We start from the raw sequence: 17,149 nt of genomic DNA, 5'->3' as shown, positions 1-17,149 counted from the left end.
GGGTTTGATCATAAATGTCACTGTATAAAGTATTGACTGAGTAGTCTGATAGTTAATTCACTTTTGTTCTCTTAGACACCAGGGCACATCTACTCCGCGAGGCTAGTGTGTGGGAGCGTGGGCTGCACAGACGGTGGGAGTCAGTCCCCAGCAAGGCTGTCGTTTTGCTCCCATGTGAAAGTCTGCTTATGCCACCAAATTGAAGTAGACATTTCAGGTTACACTTAGTGTACAATTACGAAATTAAGATATCTCATTACAGTATTACCTCCAGACAATTGGTTGAACAACTAATCGATGTATTGTGGTAACATTAAGGATAGTCAAGCACAGTAAAGTGATTCCAGAACTTTCCGTTAGAACTCTGATTTGCGTTAGGTGGCTATTTGTCCCCCCTTAAAAATGTCCAAAGGCTTCTCTTCCAAATACTACTAAATCATTGGTTTTAATAATAAATGATAATGAACAAAACAAAGACGGTTTTTGTAATTCAAAATTATGATTTGCTGACACATAGTCATACATGATTAGTAAATTCCTCTGAGTTCTGACCACAGGATTTGTTCAGTGTGTTATTTTCTGCATAGGAGTTTTATTTATGTCACACAAAATGATTGGGACAATCATTTCTAGAACACGGGGAGTTTGGGGTTATCCCCATGCCTTTCCCTGCATTTATATAAGGGTGATTTTAGCATGGGCAATTGGGTAGCAATTCCCTATGATTCTGGAGTGGAATCCACTTTTCACTGGATTCTGGAAAGAATCCGGCATGGATGCTACATTTTTACTTAGTATTTGAATCACCATTTATTTGAAGAATAAAAGCTATGTTCATTTCCTATCTTACATCTGAGTAACGTCCATGTTTTTTGTTAAGGAGGAGTTCTCTAGTGAGAAACATGATGTGTAGGAAGGAAAAGTCCAAGACTGAGTGTTACACTCAGTATCAATACACTGGGGGACTGAATTTTATTTTTAAACATAAAATCATGGAATGAAGTACAGGGGTTGGCACCGCAATGGGCAGACTGAAGTATTTGAAAAGTTCTTGGACGTTAGGGGGAAAAATGACCTGCGGTTCTCCAGTTCATTGCCGTGAGGTTTGATGAAAGTAGGCTTGAAGATTAGCTGGATTATTTCATATAAATTTATCCAAAGATATTAAGAAAACTGTATAGAAATTCGCTGTCAAATGCTTGCTTCTAAATATAGAAAGCATTGGATATAACATTGGATATAACATTGTCTTCAAAAGAAAGAAGGCTGTTTCCCATGGTGTGGGATAGCTTACATTATCAGTTCTTCGAGTTGGGAATTTTAATGACTTTAATTCGGGAAATGTTATTCCTTTACTTTAAAGAACACACATCGGATTTTCTTTCTCAGTTCTGATTTTTCAGATGAGCAGACCGAGTGCCGAAAAAACCAGCCAGTTCAGTGGGAAATGTCCGTAAAACACTGTTGCGTCAGAGCGAGTAGGTGGCTGTCAGAAGGTGTGTTTCCAGCAGCGGTTCTGGTGTTCGGTGAGTGTCAGGTACCCAGGCACCTCAGGGAAACACACCTGTCACCACACCCTCAGTCAGGGACGGTGGGCCTCAGCAGCACGATGGTCTGCTCTAATCATGATGGCTTGTTCTTCCCGGACTGGGGAGTCAAACGGAGCTCCTGAGTAGCTCAAGGGCACAGGAAGGGTGTGTGCCCGCTGCTGGCCCTGGGCCCTGGAGGAAACGCGTTTCAGGGGCCTTCAGAGGGGCAGGCCGTTCTCAGCGGTGTGTGCCCGCCATAGGCCGTGTGCACGGGACGTGCTCAAGCGTATTTGTAAACATGTGATGTGTGCATGTGATGCGCGGTATTCCCGGTGTGTGAGAACTGCACGCGATGTCTCCACACCACCATCCAAGAAAGAGAAGTGGCCTTTTCTCACTGACCTTGCACGTTTCCACCTGGGGGAGGACCTCCCCGGCTGGCCGAGTGTCTGGGGTTAGCAGTGAGAGTGCCGTCCTCACGGTGGACACGCATCTGTAGACTGCGAGGAACAAGGGCTAGGGAAGGGCTGGGGTATCTGACGAGTTAAGATTTGCTTCGGGAAGAGAAGAGACAGGAGAACCAGGAGGAGGAGCCGAAGGACAAAATCCAGGACCCAGGATGTAGCCAGTGGTCCAGGAGGGCGTGGGCATCCCAGACGAGTCTTCAGCAAGTTCAGGCTCGTGAGCTCCCAGTGGGGGTCTGAAGAAAGAGGGTTCCATGTGCCGTGGTGATGGGTTGAAATGAATCCTTGTTGACTTTCTCTTTAAGCCGCTATGAGTAACAAGTAGTTTCTGTGTACTGTTGGCCCCTGGACTTCCTTCAGCTGGGAACTGGGCTGGAGCCACAGGATTGAGCCTGGTTGAACTGGAGGGGAGTGAACTACAGCCTCAGAGCCTGGCCTGGTCATCACTGTGCTCGTGCGGTGGCGTCTTCTCTTGGCCAGAGCACATGAGTGTAGCTCCTGGGTGTTTCTCTCCCTTTATGCAGTGTGAGGTGAGTGTCCCTAAAGTTGGGTGGAATTGCTCAGACACGCCGTGTTTGAGTCTGGGTGCTGGGAAACTTGTTCTTAAAGCAATTCTCTGCAGTCAGAATATGCAAGGAGATGGTGTTGAGACTTTGCTTTGGGTAGCAGAGATGAAAAGGCTTTACACTTTCTGTTACATGCAGCGTTGTGTTTAAGTACGAGGACATAGCCGTGTGCGTAAGACACGCAGTGGACCACTGTGATCACAGTGGTCGGCAGCACAGATCTGAACGTTCTTGAGCTGGGTCGTTTCAGGTCTCTGCATTGCTGGCCCCCTTGGAGCGGAGGGTCAGTCTGGAAGGACAGGTCAACTGGCCTTGGCCCCAGGGACCGTCCCACCTGCCAGGACAGCTGCGGCATTGGTATTCAGTCAGTGTTAGGTAGATTGTGTTGCCAAGACAAGTGGACTCAGCCTTTAGCCGTTTCCAAGGAGAGCTGTTCATTGCTCACATCCACAGGCTGCAGGTGCGGCTCAGGTGCGGCTCCGTGACCCCTTGTCCCATGACCACACAGAAGAAAATGCTCTCAAAAGTCTAGGCTGGTATGAACGAGGGAAGTGACGCAGAGTGGCTGGTGACGTGGGAAAAGCAGTTTCACACCCACACACCCACTTCAGTGGAGGGCCTGCCTGCGTGGGCTCTCTCTCGTTGACCCTGTCTGCCCTGGTCGGGAAGTGAAGTCTCGGGGGCACCGTGGGCCAGGCCGGGTTTGGTGTGAGGGCCAGTCTGCTGATCCCTGATTTAGAAAGTAAAGTAGAAGAAAATATCTATTTGGAAAATCCCAAGTAAAGTGAGGACCAACATGAAGAAAACTGAAAGATTTAAATATTTAAATTAAAATGTGCTCTGCTACATGCATTCCAAATAGATTAAGTAATTAGTGTAAAAAAATCAAACTATAAAACACTCCCACTCATAAAACAGATATCAAACTGCGTTTCTGGCAGATCATTGGCAAGAGTCTTGCAGAGTCTGATAAAATGGGAGGAAATCACAGGGAATTGACCTGGGGTCTCCCCTTTGGGGTTTTGGGGGGGTACTGGTAACTGGACGGCGTCTGGGCAGGAAGGAAGTTACAGCTCAGAGTAACCACGGGGCCCCGGGGACCTGGAGCGTCTGGTGACTGAGAGCTGACTGCAGGGGGGGCTGTAGGGTGAGGCAGGGCAGCACTGATGCGTGCAGAGCCAGGCTGGGCGGGCGCCGTGGAACGCCATGCACCTTTGGGCTCCCCTGGAGCTCCTAGGGAGGGTCGGCACATGATATCATGGGCCGTGTCATTCATTCATGTGTGCATTCATTCATGAGACCCCGGGACAGACTGACTGATTTGGGAGATTTGAAAGTGGGGGTCCCCCAGGGTCATGGATTTGCTGGACTGGGTCTCAAACCAGAAGTTCCGACGTCCGTGTCGGCACCGCAGATGGCTTTGTTATTTTATTTTGTTTTGCTGCGTATTTCTAGAGTTTAAACTATATCTTTTAAAATCAGTCCAAGAACAATAGATCATTTTAATATGACATGTTAATCAATGTCTAGAAACGCAAAGAGCTATCGGTCATTACTGGACAGTTAATTTCTGAAAGTTCTTTCCAGCGTTCAGTGCCAGATGCAGACACACGGCTTTTAATTGAAAACCGCTCTAGCGTTGTTTTATGGAATTTCAGGATTATTGATCGGACCCCAGCGGTGTTCCTCTCCAGGCTCTGAACGGGAAGACCGAGTAGAATATAGGACAGGAAGTTAGCTCTCCTTCCACATTTCAGGTGCTCCTTGCCATTTGCTCCGCACCTGCTGCTGGGTGCACAGAGAACTCAGTAGAGGTCGCGGTACAAGGACATCCCCTCTGGAAGCAGGTTTAGGAAATTGCAGATCGGCATTTGCCAGCATCCAAAAAGACAAACAAATGAGTGAGGGAGGCATTGTCGGCCCTTCGTGTTTCCTGGGCACGATGCTTTTGATGACCCTGCATGACCCACCTCTCCCTTCCTCCTGCTGGAGTCCTGTGCTTGACGCTCCCCCACACCCAGCCCATCGGGAAGTCCTGCCCACTCTGACTTCTGGGGGTGTGCCGATTCCACCCCAGTCTCCCCATCCTCACTCACTGGACGAGTGCAGCAGCCTCCTTCTGCCTTGACCTTCCTTCTTACCTTGACCTTTGTGTAGTTTTGTAAGTTACGAATGGTTGAACTTGATGATTTTGGCCAGTATTCCCCAGCTGTTATGGAGGTCTGGATTTTCAGATGTTCTTAGGTGGCCATTCCAAAAATATTTCTTTGGGAATGTGTCCCGTGTAGACGTTCTCTGTGGACGTGCACCAGGGTTCTCGGGTCACGTGCCCCAGACCAGGCTGGCTGGGTTAGGACGCACCCAAGCCACTCTCAGGGAGAGACTCAGGAGCGCGTGGCGGGGTGCTGCTCTGGTCTGAACGCCCTTCCAGTTCCCTCGCATCCTCACCTAAGATTTGGTTTTATTGTTTTTACCGATCTGTTGGGTATACTAAGAACGTTTATAAGAGTTTTGAAGTAATATCTCTATTCCCTTCAGTTCGTAACTTCCTGTCTCTTCCTTGCAAGCCGGTGTTAGGTTCTGTGGGATTTCTGAGCGCTGACCGTCAGATTTGGAATTCCATCCGGTTATGATCAGAGACCACGTTCTGCCCGACCGTGATTCCTTGGGGTGGATTTGGGGCCGTGTTCCATGGGGACTCCGAAACGAGATTTGGTTTGCTCCGAACGTAACCTCCACGCGCCCTGTGGGGCCGAGCTCAGGGCCCTGACATCGAGTCACACGCTCCACCGGCTGAGCCAGCAGACGCTCCGAAAGCGAGTGTTTTTAAAATTCACAACTGTTTCTTTCAGGATTCGTAACCATGTTTCGCATCTTCTGTACCTTTGATTGTTTTCCTCTTATTGTAGCAGCAGGTGGACTAACAGGGTTGTACCCACATCTCCACCTGCACTTTTAATGATGTTTGTCTGCATTATTTGGTGGTTGGTTTTATATTTGGAATATTTGTTGGAAATGTGTGTGGTCTTGACTGTTGAATCTTCTTGATTTATTGTTCCTTTATTTATTGATGTAGTATTTTAGAGAAAGAGAGCGAGTGGGGGAGGGGCAGAGAGAGAGACTCTCAGGCAGACTCCCAGCTGAGTGCGAAGCCAGACGCGGGGCTCGATCTCGCAGCCCTGAGATCCTGACCTGGGCCGAAACCAAGAGTCAGATGGTCAACCCACTGAGCCACCCAGGCGCCCCTTGGTTTGTTGTTCCTTTTATCAGTGTTTCGTTGTCATGTTTTTCTTATTGTTGTTGCTGGAATATCTGTTTTCTTTTTTTTTTCATGAATGGGTTTAAATTGGTTTGACCCCTTTTGGGGAATTCATATTTCCCTAGTTTATGTATCACTGTCCTTTCCTTTTCAACTTTTTTGTATATTTTCATGTATCTTCGGTTTATTTCTTGTCATTATTTTGTTGTCTGCAGATTTCATGTGAAAAGCTTTCAAACTTGAAACAACCACTTCCCTTCTGTCTGTGGAAAATCTGTTCTTTTCCAACATAAACAATTGCATTGTCTGCCAATAATGATCATTTTTTCCTCTGCTTTTCCAGTCATTAAACACCATATTTCTATTTCCTGCCTTATTAATTTAGGGATTTTCAGAACAATGTCAGACAGTAGTGATGATAGTTGGTGTTTTATAATAACTTTTTGACATCTGTTAACAAGTTCATAAGATTTTTCCTCCTGGTTTATTTAGGTGATTCGTTACGTATGGATTATTAGGACATTCTTTTGCTGACATGTAACTCTCTTCGGGTGTTTGGCGTGTTATTCTTTTATTCTCCTGAATTCGATTATTGGAGGGCTAAAGACAATCCATTTATATCCAGAGCTGAGATTCGTTCTTCCTTTATTTCTGTTCTTTCTCTGTGTTTGTCAGGGTTTTCATTTTTCTGTTGGATGTGGTGAGAGTAATTCCCTCTCTCTTGTACTTTGAAATCCTCTAGGCAGCGTAGGATTTCTTTCTTTGAAAGTTCAAAAGTCTGTACCCATTACCCATCTAATCTTTGAGTCCTTTATAAAGAAGGCTCTGATTAAATTCTGAGTTTGTTCATTGTCCGTAAATCTGCTTGAGTTCTGATAAGTTAATTTCTACAGAAGGTGTCAGGCTCTGTGCTGAGCAGTGCGTCTGCTTTCTCTGCCCCTGCCGCCTGGCTCTTCTCTGTCTCTGTCTCCTTCTCTAAAATAAATAAATAAATCTTAAAAAAATTATATATCTGTATATCTATAAAGAGTTGTTTTGACAACTTCAGTAGTATCTGAGTGGCTGACAGCTGAATTCTGGTAATGATAAATCGTAATTTATTTATTTTGCTTTGATTGTTTTAATGTCTTTTCTGACTATCGAATGTGTATACTGTAAGACTTTTTTCCCAATATTTTCCTCACAATTGATTGCATTTTAAAATACAGTACAAGCAGGTGGATATCTATTTTAAATAACGTTGAAATGCTACTTTGTGTGTGTGCGTGTGTGTGTAAATCTAAGTCATTCAAATGTTATGCCATTTTGTGAAGAGTCTTCTGATCTTTATGACTTTTATAGCATTCTGTTTTTGCAGAAGTAGGAATCAGTTAGCAGCACGATGCCCTACCTTCTTTCCCCTAAACGTACATTATAAGTAGGTCACTACTGACAACCTTGCTTGTTTTCTTGACAGCTGTAAACTTACTGGGCTGGAGAGCCAGTCCCCTTGGGTCAGACCACCAAATGCCAGTTACCTGGTCAGGGTTACTGATTGAGATTTGACTTGAAACAACTTAAAACAGACATTTGAGAGACCTCATCTATGGCGTTTTCCTGGATCGTGGGACCGTCTGAGTCCTGCTTTGTCACAGCACCGGGCAGCCGTGGCTCTGAGGATCTGAGCTGACGCTGCCCCACAAGGTCTGGGCGTGTGTTTGCCTCTGTGTCTTCTCACGGCTGGTGGTTAGCGAGGGTCTATTTCTGAGGTCCTCCTGGCTGTGATGGATGGCTGCCCTGTCTGGACCGGAGCCATCCGAGGAAGGATGTCAGTCTTTGAAGAAGTGAGGGCGTGTGCATCCCCGGGTCCCGATTCTCATCCCAGATCTGCCCCCCAGGGCGTGCCCTCATATGGACCTGGGCCCCTTTGTTCATTTCTAACCAGCCAGCCTCCCCATGCCTGTTGTCAGCCTTTCTGCCCAAGAGAATCACCAGGGAATTTGTAAGCCCCTAACCCCTGACCCGCAAAGCCAGAGTCGCTGCTGGGGCCCCGGGCGCTAGTGGCTTTGAACTCTCAGCAGGTGATTCCAGGGGCAGCCCAGTTTAGAACGCCTTGTCCCGCTCTGAGCTTCTGGCCTCAACTTTTCTCTCTCCTTTTCCTTGTTCAGTACCCGTGCACCCGCCCCCATCGCTCCCACCCCACCCACCGTGGCTCTGGGGTGGCTGCTCTTTCCTGGCCTCTGAGTCCCACCCCCTGGAGAAGCTCAGGGGACCAGGGTGGGGTCTCTACCTGCCCTCGCAAAATCCTCGAGGATCTACTGAGCCTGCCAGTCTGCTGCTGGTAAGGAAACATCTCCTCAGGTACAAATTCCCCTTCTCTGTGTTCCAAATTAAAAATGACTTAGGTTTTTTCTTTAAAATTCATCTCATACCTGATGGCATGAATCATTTCATGGTGGAAACGTCATTTCTCACGCGGCTGAGAGCATAATGGCAGTGTGGGTAGTGGAGGGCTCCTCCTGCTGCCACCGCGGCTTTGATGCTAATTACACCTGAGAAATGCGCCGCGTGACAAGCAGGGCGTGCTGTCAGATGAGCTGTTTGGTTTCTGAGTTTGCTTCCTGTTCACTTCGCTGTTCCTGTCGACTCGGAATCAAGTGAAGTGGATGGATTTTCACGGGAAGCTAGTGTTAATTTACATTTAGAGGGTTGTAGAAAAGAGCCTGTCTCCGTGGGTGCAGATCCTGGAATGTATGCACCTGGCTGGGCTGAGCGGAAGGGAGCTCCTGGCCTGGGGGCTTCAGGCTGGCGGCCTGAGGGGTGGGTCCTCCGCCCAGGTATGCGCTGGGGCCACCCTGGTGGGTCCTCGCTGTGGTGCAGGGGCCGAGTCTTGCCCCGTGGTTCTGCTTTGCGTGCCTTGTTGGAAAGCCCGACAGTCAGAGAGATACTGGCTGTGCAAGTTTTCAGCTTGGTCGGCAGCATTCCTGGGATGCAGGAGGGTCCACAGGACTCGGTGGCTCCGTTGCTGCCATTGTGGCATTTAGTCTTGTCCCTGGAGGGCATCCACACTGCCGCAAGCATCCACACTCACAGGGGACCCTTGCTGGGCTCTCTCTCCTGCTCTTTGGTCGGTTTTCTAACCCTGGACCATTTTTACCCACGGTTGTAATTCTTAGAGCTTGATAATGCCAGAGTTCTGCAATTCCAGGACGCCGTCAACAATAACATGAATAAAAACCGTTATTTTCTGTAGCACTACAAAGGGCAGGGAAAGCAGCCAAGGAAACGGAGAGAGAACATCTTGTAGTTCGCATCCTGACGGTGCGGGCGCCAAGTCCACAGAGGAGTCAACCCATGGCCGACTGCAGTCACTGATCCCTACCAGAGCAAGACCCCCATCCCTCCTCTGCCCTTCCTGGCCCCAGGAACGCCCCCCACTTTAGGAATTCCAGGTCTTTCTGTTGAGGTCCAGCTGATACACATTCTGACTGGAGCTGCGGTGACCAAATAGATTAGTTTCAGGATGATTGACACACTCTTCTTTCATTTTCCCATGCACTTCTCTGTTTAGTTAGTATTCCTTTAGTGTTTTCAATAAAGGGTTCAGTTTTCTCCCTTAAAGTCTTCAAGCTGTTTTGGTGGGTATATTCCTGGGTACCTAATGGATTTTTGGAGGAAATTCTTAATTTTTTTTCTCTTGGTTCTATTGGGTAAACATACAAATTATATTTGCAAACTAATTGTCTATTTATATTATTGTATATAAATTATTGTATAAATGTGCGACTGTATTTGCAGATTGCATTGATCTGTTGTGATTTTATCCTGCCGTATTTCTGGCCGTAAGTGATTTCTGACATGTTTGTATACTTCCAGTTTTATTTGTGGACCTCAGTGTCACCTGTAAATATTGTAAATGCCGTTGAATTTTTACACCTTTAAACTCTTTTCTTCTGTGTCACGGAAGACAAAGTTGTACAGGAAATGCTGAGGGACAAGAGTGAGGTGGGCATTCTCACCGTTTCATGTGAGGTTTTCAGAGGGGATTAAGTGGTCAGTCTTTTAGACATTTACAAAATTACTACTATTCCTGCTGATTTTAGGAGCACTGTGTATGTTCTGTGTGAGTCTTTATCAAATACACATGATGCGGAGATCGCTCACTCTGTGAGTACGTTTTCGATCTCTTCATAGTATCTTTTAATGAACAGAATTTCTCGATTTTTATGTGGAACAATTAGTCTCTTTCTGGATTAGAACTTCAAGAATAGAACATTTCCAGGCTAGAACTGATTTGCATGCTGTTGAAGTCAACTTTGCTCCGAGTCCACGGAGATGTTCTCACCTATTTTCCTTTAAACGTTTTGTTGACTTACTGTTCACATGTAGCTCTGAAGCCCGGCTAGATTGTTTCCTACGCTCTGCAGCGGGGCGGCGAGCTTTTTTATTCTATGTGTGGAAGAGATACTTTCCAGACTTGACGGTCGTGCTGCGTTTATCACAAGTGAGGGGATCACACGTATGTGGATTTTTTCTGGACTATGTGTTCGCTCTTCTCCACTGAGCTATTTTTCTTGAGCAAATACCCCATATTTTAATTGCTATAAACTCGAAATAGTTCTGGATATCTGGCATTATACGTCGTCAGCTTGGGTGTTCTTCACCTTGGCTGTATATGACTGCATTTCCATTTGAAATTTAGGATTATTTGTCAGTTTCTAAAAACTTGATGGGGTTTATGATTTTCTGTTGTTTTGAATCAACAACAGATTAATTTGTAGATTAATTTGGAGAGAAATGAGAACTTCACAGTGTGAACTCACCCAATCACGAACACAATCTGTGACTTATTTAGGTCTTATTAGTTTCCTTTCAGTAACACTTTCGAACTTTTAGTTGTTAATGCTACTGCGAATTATATCCTTTTATTTCAGCTGTTATTATTTGCTGCTGATATATTGAAACATACTTTCACAGTATTGTCATAATACACCGTTAACTGGTAATGATGTTAAAGACATAGACTAAATGTTCGCATGTTCCTGTGGCAGGCATAGAGACTTTGGGATTATCTTCATGCTCAGAGACATCATCTGTGAACTAGCTTCGTTTTTTTCCTCTCCTCTGTGCATCGTACATTTCTAAAGTATATATTAGATACAGAATTGCACCGGCCAGGAGCACAGTGTTACAGAAGCAGCAACAGTGAACACACTTCTTTTTCTCAGCCTCTGTCTCTGGAGGAAAGCTTTCAGTAATTCAAGGTGGTGAATGACAAATGCTTTTAGTCTTTTTTAGATATTTTCCAGAAGGTTAAGGAAGGTGTCTTTTATCAGAAGATTTCATTGTGAATGAGTATTTAACTTTATCAAATGCCGTCTTTGGAATTTACCAGTGATCTTGTAAAGTGTCTTCTTTCTTTGTCCCTGTGTTTGGTGGCCAGCCCCGAAGAGTCCCTGGTACACGTGCCCCTGTGCGGTCCGTCCCACGTTGTTCCAGGGCTGGGCTGTACCGTCACAGCATATGGCAGATGGATGGAGTTTGGTCATTCAAAGCTGCAGTTTCATCTTGGGAGCAAAGTCTCTCTTGGGTCATCCAGTCTGGGGGATGCGGGCTGAGCGTGGCACCCATGGCAGGGACTTGGAGCCTTCTGCCAGCAGCTGTGGGAGGGGGTTTGGAGCAGGGGACCCTGGTCCAGAAACACACAGCAAGTCGCCCCCTGATTCCTGACTCCAGGAACGGTGGTTGTTTTCAGCTGCAGATTTTTGGGTATTTTATTATGCAGCAAGAGATAACTATTACTTAGAGCAAATTACACTGATCTTCGAATGGTAAACAACGTTGCATTCCTTATTTTACTGGCTCGAAACAGGTTTTTCCTTTTTGTATTTTTCTGGGTTATATTTGGTAATTTTTTTAGGGTTTTTACACGTATGTGATTGATGAATACATATACTTTATTATAACCTCCTTGCGAGGTTGTATCCAGAGTGGTATCAGTGGGGTCACGGGCGTGTGGATAGCGTGTCAGTGGGGTCGCGGGCGTGTGGATAGTGTGTCAGTGGGGTCGCGGGCGTGTGGATAGTGTGTCAGTGGTGTCGTGTGTGTGGCTGTGCAGTAAATACAGACTGGACCGTTACCCAATTTATACCAATAGGAAACAGCTTCCATGGTGCTTAAATGCTGTGTGCACAGGGGTCACCGGGGGTGTTGAGAAAGGTGGGTTCTGTTTGGGCGGGTGGGGTCTGTGGGTGGAGGGTCTGCATTTCCAGGGAGCATGCAGGAGGCTTCCCCCCAGTCTGAGCTCTTCCTTCTCAGACTCTTCTGCTTAATAGAAGCATCTGGTAAGTCTCTACAATCCGGAGGCTCAGACTGCATCGCACACGGATTGAAGTGTGGGTCTCCGGCAGGGACAGGTGCAGGCCTTGAGTCACTCCGCGCTGAGAGCCACTCTGGGACCACCACGTTACCCTTCACAGAATGCAGGCCTCCCTCTCGTGGGCCTGTCCTCGTGGTTCTGGCCTGAGGGTGCAGCTCCTGCCATCTTGCTAGGCATCCCGTCTCCCTCCCCCTCCCTTCCTCCTGGCCTGCAGGGTGACCGCCTAAGGCTGTGCAGGCAGCACTCCGCGTGCGGCACCTGGTGCTGCAGACTCCAGACGGACAGAAATACCAGCTGCTCCACCCCTGAGACCCGCCAACGTGAGCCTGGCGGAGGGGGGGGGGCGCCCGAGTGAGATAGGGCACCTTTAGACAAGCACGAGGTGACCTCTCGTTTGTCCGGAGGTGTCTTTCTGAGTTTTCCATTCTTCTTCGTTGGCTAAGAAGACCTGGCCACGCTACCTTCTTTAGCTGCGGACGTGCCCCCTCTCATCCGCGCCTGCTGACAAACCCCGTTGGCTTTGCCAGGTGGTGGGGGAAGGAGCCCACCGGGCCCCAGCCACCCTGGAGCCGGTGCGTGGGCCCCTCTGGGTACTTCTGATAAAGTCAGTCTCCACGTAATGATGAGAATTCTGATACACGTTTTGCTGATTTTCAACATCTCCTCTCCAGACTGATAGATCTTCAAACAAGTACTATCTGAATCTTCCTAAAGGGATGATTATCATTCAAAGAGCTTTGGTAAAAGTGGAAACTAAAGCCTTTCTAAAGGTAGAAAAATTGGTTTGAACAAAATACTAATATTTTCAAGCTTTTAAAGAAAACCCTAATTTTCTTTTAAAAACATGTTGATTTAAATCCTGTAAAAACTGTTCAGAAACAGTTACTCAGAATTCATATTTACTGTGTGTTAAGAAGCCATGGCCAGATGGAAGCCGCTGTGCCGTCCCCACAGGGTCCGTCTGGGTGCGTGTTCCGGGGTTGTGGGCAAGCGGGCCGTGGTCCTGTGCTCACAGCCTCTGCCTGTGTTTCCGCTTTTCCCCACAGACCAGAACCGGCATGGCCTCGCTGCTCCGCGAGGGGTCTGGAAGCGCGTGTGATGTCCGCCTGAAACTGACAAAAGAGGTCCTCACGATCCAGAAACAAGATGTGGTCTGTGTTGGTGGGAGCAGTCACGGCGCACATGTAAGTGCCCCATGGCGCCGGGCTCCGCGTGGATGCGTCAGGGAGGCCGCAGAACAAGGTCGGGGTCGGGAGTATAGCTCTCTGTCTCCCCGGCTTCTCGAACGTCCTTGTTGGTGTATTTCCCTTGAGGAGCTGTCCCCACACGCATGGTGTGACATGGGACACACTCTTGTTGGAAGTGGAGACGACGGAATGTGAGAGGTACTCACTTGCCGAGGGTTTGCGTCTGCGACACACGCAGTGACGGCCGGACAGAGCAGGCACTTGCCCGCGTCAGGTGTCGGCTCCGGCCTGGCGGCCGGGACGTGAGCAGGCACTTCCGCGCTACAGCTCCGTCCTTCCTTGGGCTTTAGTCACTCACAGTGAACTTTTCTGAAGGGTAAGAAATGTACTGATTAGATGCAGTAAAATATCGAGTAAAGATTAGAGAAAATAATTTTGGCCAGTTTTACGTCAGTTTAGGTCAAACAGGATGACGGTAAGTGATATAGGAAATATGCCGTATAATGTATGAAATACACTCTATTCAAACCAGAGTCGGTTTCCTGTTTTCTTTCTTGTGATCTCAAATAATTGCAGGTATAAATGTATAAATATGTATATATATTTCTATAGAATCAACATTTCACTGCTCTGTCCTTTGAATAGGCCCACTCAGGACTGACAAAAACTGATACTCAAGAAATCACGTAGCTGAAAATAAGTTGTTTTCAGTGTGTTTTCAAAAACATCCGTGAATCGTTCCCATTCCCCAGTCCACGGCTGGGTCTCGGAGAGTGCGGGCCCTGAGGCCCTTTACTTGGTGATTTTCTGGGCCCTCATGACCTTCACCTTGGAAACGAAGTAAACAGGGCACTTGCCCCAATCTGTAATCCCCAAAATCAGTGTTTCCTCAGTAGGCGCAGGTGCTCGCAGACTGTGACGTCTTTCCCGGGAACGCCCAATGCGGACCGTCCCCCACCCGTGGAAGCCATGCTGGGCTCGTGTGCACGTCTTACACACGCGCGGCCCTGGACGCATGTGGCCCTCACGCATGCGTGGAGAACGGAAGTGCCCGTCTTGCACTTGAAACCCCCCTGTGTTGCCCAGACCCACATCTGCCCTTCTCGGGTCGCTGGCCCCGCTCTGGACACTCCCTGCGAAGTCACCATGACGGAGGGCGGAGGACAGGTGCTGCCCCTCCCAGCTGCTCTTCCCTCAGGGCCACCGTCAGGGTCGGAGGTCGAGGGTCACTAACCCCTCATTCGACCTACCGTCCCCCCCAGTTGTTCTGAATAACCAGCAGCGGTGGGTTTGGGGAGAGCAGTGTTAGGGAACAGTTTGTAACTGTTTTAAAAAATTATCCTTCTTCATAGTGACTCGATAACCTGTAGGGAATCCCAGGCAGCTTCTAGTAAAACACATTCGACATTTCTAAGCTATATTGTCCAGGAAAAGTAAATGACATTTTTTTATTCATAATGTCAGCTGCTCTATCGAAGGTTAAGTTCTCCGTGCTCAAAGTGAGTGTGTGTTCACAGCTTTACAGCTGGGGCTATAATTCCCAGGGATTCCTTGTCGCCTGAAAACAGCCCTGCTCTGAGGAGAGCCGCGGGGGCACGCGGGCTTGTGTTCCCCTCTAGCGATCTCTGCCGGAACACGCATCCCTGGGTTGGATGGTTTTGGGGGGCGGTTCGGAGCGAGTTTTGCTCAGAGGAAGACACGGTCCACTCCTGAGATCAGACTTTCTCTGTGTCCCAGTCGCAGAGCAGAGTGGGTTCAACCCAGGAGGCTGAGGGACAGTCGGAACCCTGAATTCTTCAGCTGATTATAAGAATAACACCATCTTGCCGTGAGCGTTCCTCATGTGCTTGAAGAGAAAGACGAACTCTTTTCCACAAAGGTCACCACGGTTTTTAGAGTTGGAGTCAGAGCACCTCTGGGGAGTCTCGGGGCGGAAGCTCCCTGCGTTACAGTAGTGAGCGTTTCCAAGGCCCCTGCACCGGGAAGCTGGCTGAGCACGATTGTTTTCCATTTAAAATTATCCTGAAGGGCAGGGTGGAAGCTCTGATCAGTGCACGGTGGATCAACAGAAGGAATGAGGGACCTCACACCTCATCGAACCTGGAGTCTCTGTGTGGGTCCCGGAGATGAGAAATGTCAAATTCTGTGCAGCACATATTTACTGGGTGCACAGTATAGATATTAAATTCCAGCAGACACTAATTAAGTGATGAGTAGGACCCCAAGACTTGGATGGCAAACCTGCCATCAACAGTCATTGCTGGTGCGTATGGGTCTGCCGCCAGGACGTCTCTGAGCGTGTTCTAGACCCTAATTCACCAAAAACGCACAGCACGGTTATGCAGCAGGTGCGTCTTGACCCCCACGTCACAGGCAACAGGGTTTAGGGCACAGAGTCAGCTCCTGCATGCGCACGCGCCAGTCACACAGCCCAAGCCCGCGCGCGCCCACCCTGCTCGCCAGGCCTGAGGTCACGTCGGCGTCCTCCGGAACTCATGTGTGCAGCGCACGCAGCCTTCGGATTCTCAACATCACTTTTCTTAATAGGAAATAGTGCTGAGAATTATTTTTTACAGTTTGGGCTCTGTCCTTGGCGGGAGAGCCCATGCCTGCGTCAACGTCCAGGTGCTTCATGGTCAGCGCCGGCTCAGGGGCTGCGCCTGGCGGGGGCTCGGGTCTCTGGGAACGTAAGGCACAGTCTGCACAAACTCCGTTGCTCCAGCTGCACTCAGTCTCTGGGCCGCCCGTCCCAGGGGATGCAGCTGGGCGGGAACCTGAGCCTGGGGGACAGGACCGAAGTGTCAGTTAATGACAGGTGTTACTTTTGTTACAAAACTAAATTTAATGGATTCTTAAAATTTGCTGGGTCAGCGCCAGACTTTCAAATCCACAAACTCATATTTCATTTATATTTCTATCCCTTCCTAGCAGCTTGGCATTTTGAATGTTTAAAATCTTAGGCATTTCTAGTTAACTCCTAAAGAAAGTGTGTGCTTTGTAGGGGGAAGGAACTAGCTTTTTCTCCTGTTTCAGAATTTTTGTTTAGATTGTTTTATTTTTATAATCATCACCGTACATGTGACACATTACATTTTCCTGAATTGTGAGCTTATGCTTGTGGTTTGAATTAACGTGGCGGGAAGGTGCACACGAAGAGAACATTGCAATAAATCTGTGTTGTACCTGCTACTTCCAGTCACGGTGAATGTCCTTGGGAGGATTCTGTGTCCTCATTTTACTGTTCAGGACACGAAGAGTCAGGGATGTCCGAGCTCAGGTCCCGGAGTTGGTGGCAGAGGTCAAGCAGGATCTCAGCCACTCCTCTGCTCGCGTGGGACCCAGGAGACGCTTGCGGGAGCCTCGCGGGGGGCACAGGACGCAGAACGACGAGGGAGTAGAATGTCCGTGGCAGAGAAGGAGCCCCCGTTCTGGCGGACTGCCAACATGGTGTGTGCGGGGCGCCGGCATCTGCCCACACGCACGACCTGGTTAGGCGTCTGCCTGACACCCCGGGAGGCCGTCCAGGGGCTGCTCGGGTAACAGGACACACCGGCTCTCTCTGCTGCTGCAGCATGAGCGCCAGGATGTCACGTCTTTCCTGAGTGGACTCGGAGACCGGCGCAGACGTTGACCCAAAATGGCCAGGTTTTCATCGAGGGTGTCTGTCATGCCTCCAGACACGAGAGGTCATGCAAGTGGGATAGGGGAGAAGAGGACGTGAAATGTGACCCAGCAGAGCTGCGAACAGGGAATGTCTTGAAATAAAGATGAAAACCTTCCAGGGAA

General features: G+C 48.3%; 1 protein-coding gene across 1 annotated transcript in view; it reads left to right on the top strand.

The window, feature by feature from the left end:
* The window catches only part of SNTG2 (syntrophin gamma 2), a 176,464-nt gene that overhangs the window by 11,991 nt on the left and 147,324 nt on the right, over window positions 1-17,149 (top strand). Inside the window, exon 3 of the mRNA XM_040623084.1 lies at window positions 13,223-13,360. Within this exon, the coding sequence (XP_040479018.1) occupies window positions 13,223-13,360 (138 nt within the window). The remainder of the gene's footprint in view (window positions 1-13,222; window positions 13,361-17,149) is intronic.

This window comes from Ursus maritimus, unplaced genomic scaffold (genome assembly GCF_017311325.1).
Source record: "Ursus maritimus isolate PB19 unplaced genomic scaffold, ASM1731132v1 scaffold_6, whole genome shotgun sequence".
Lineage (NCBI taxonomy): Eukaryota > Metazoa > Chordata > Mammalia > Carnivora > Ursidae > Ursus > Ursus maritimus.
Note: the sequence above shows the minus strand (reverse complement) of the source record. Positions and strands in the feature narration are given on the sequence as shown.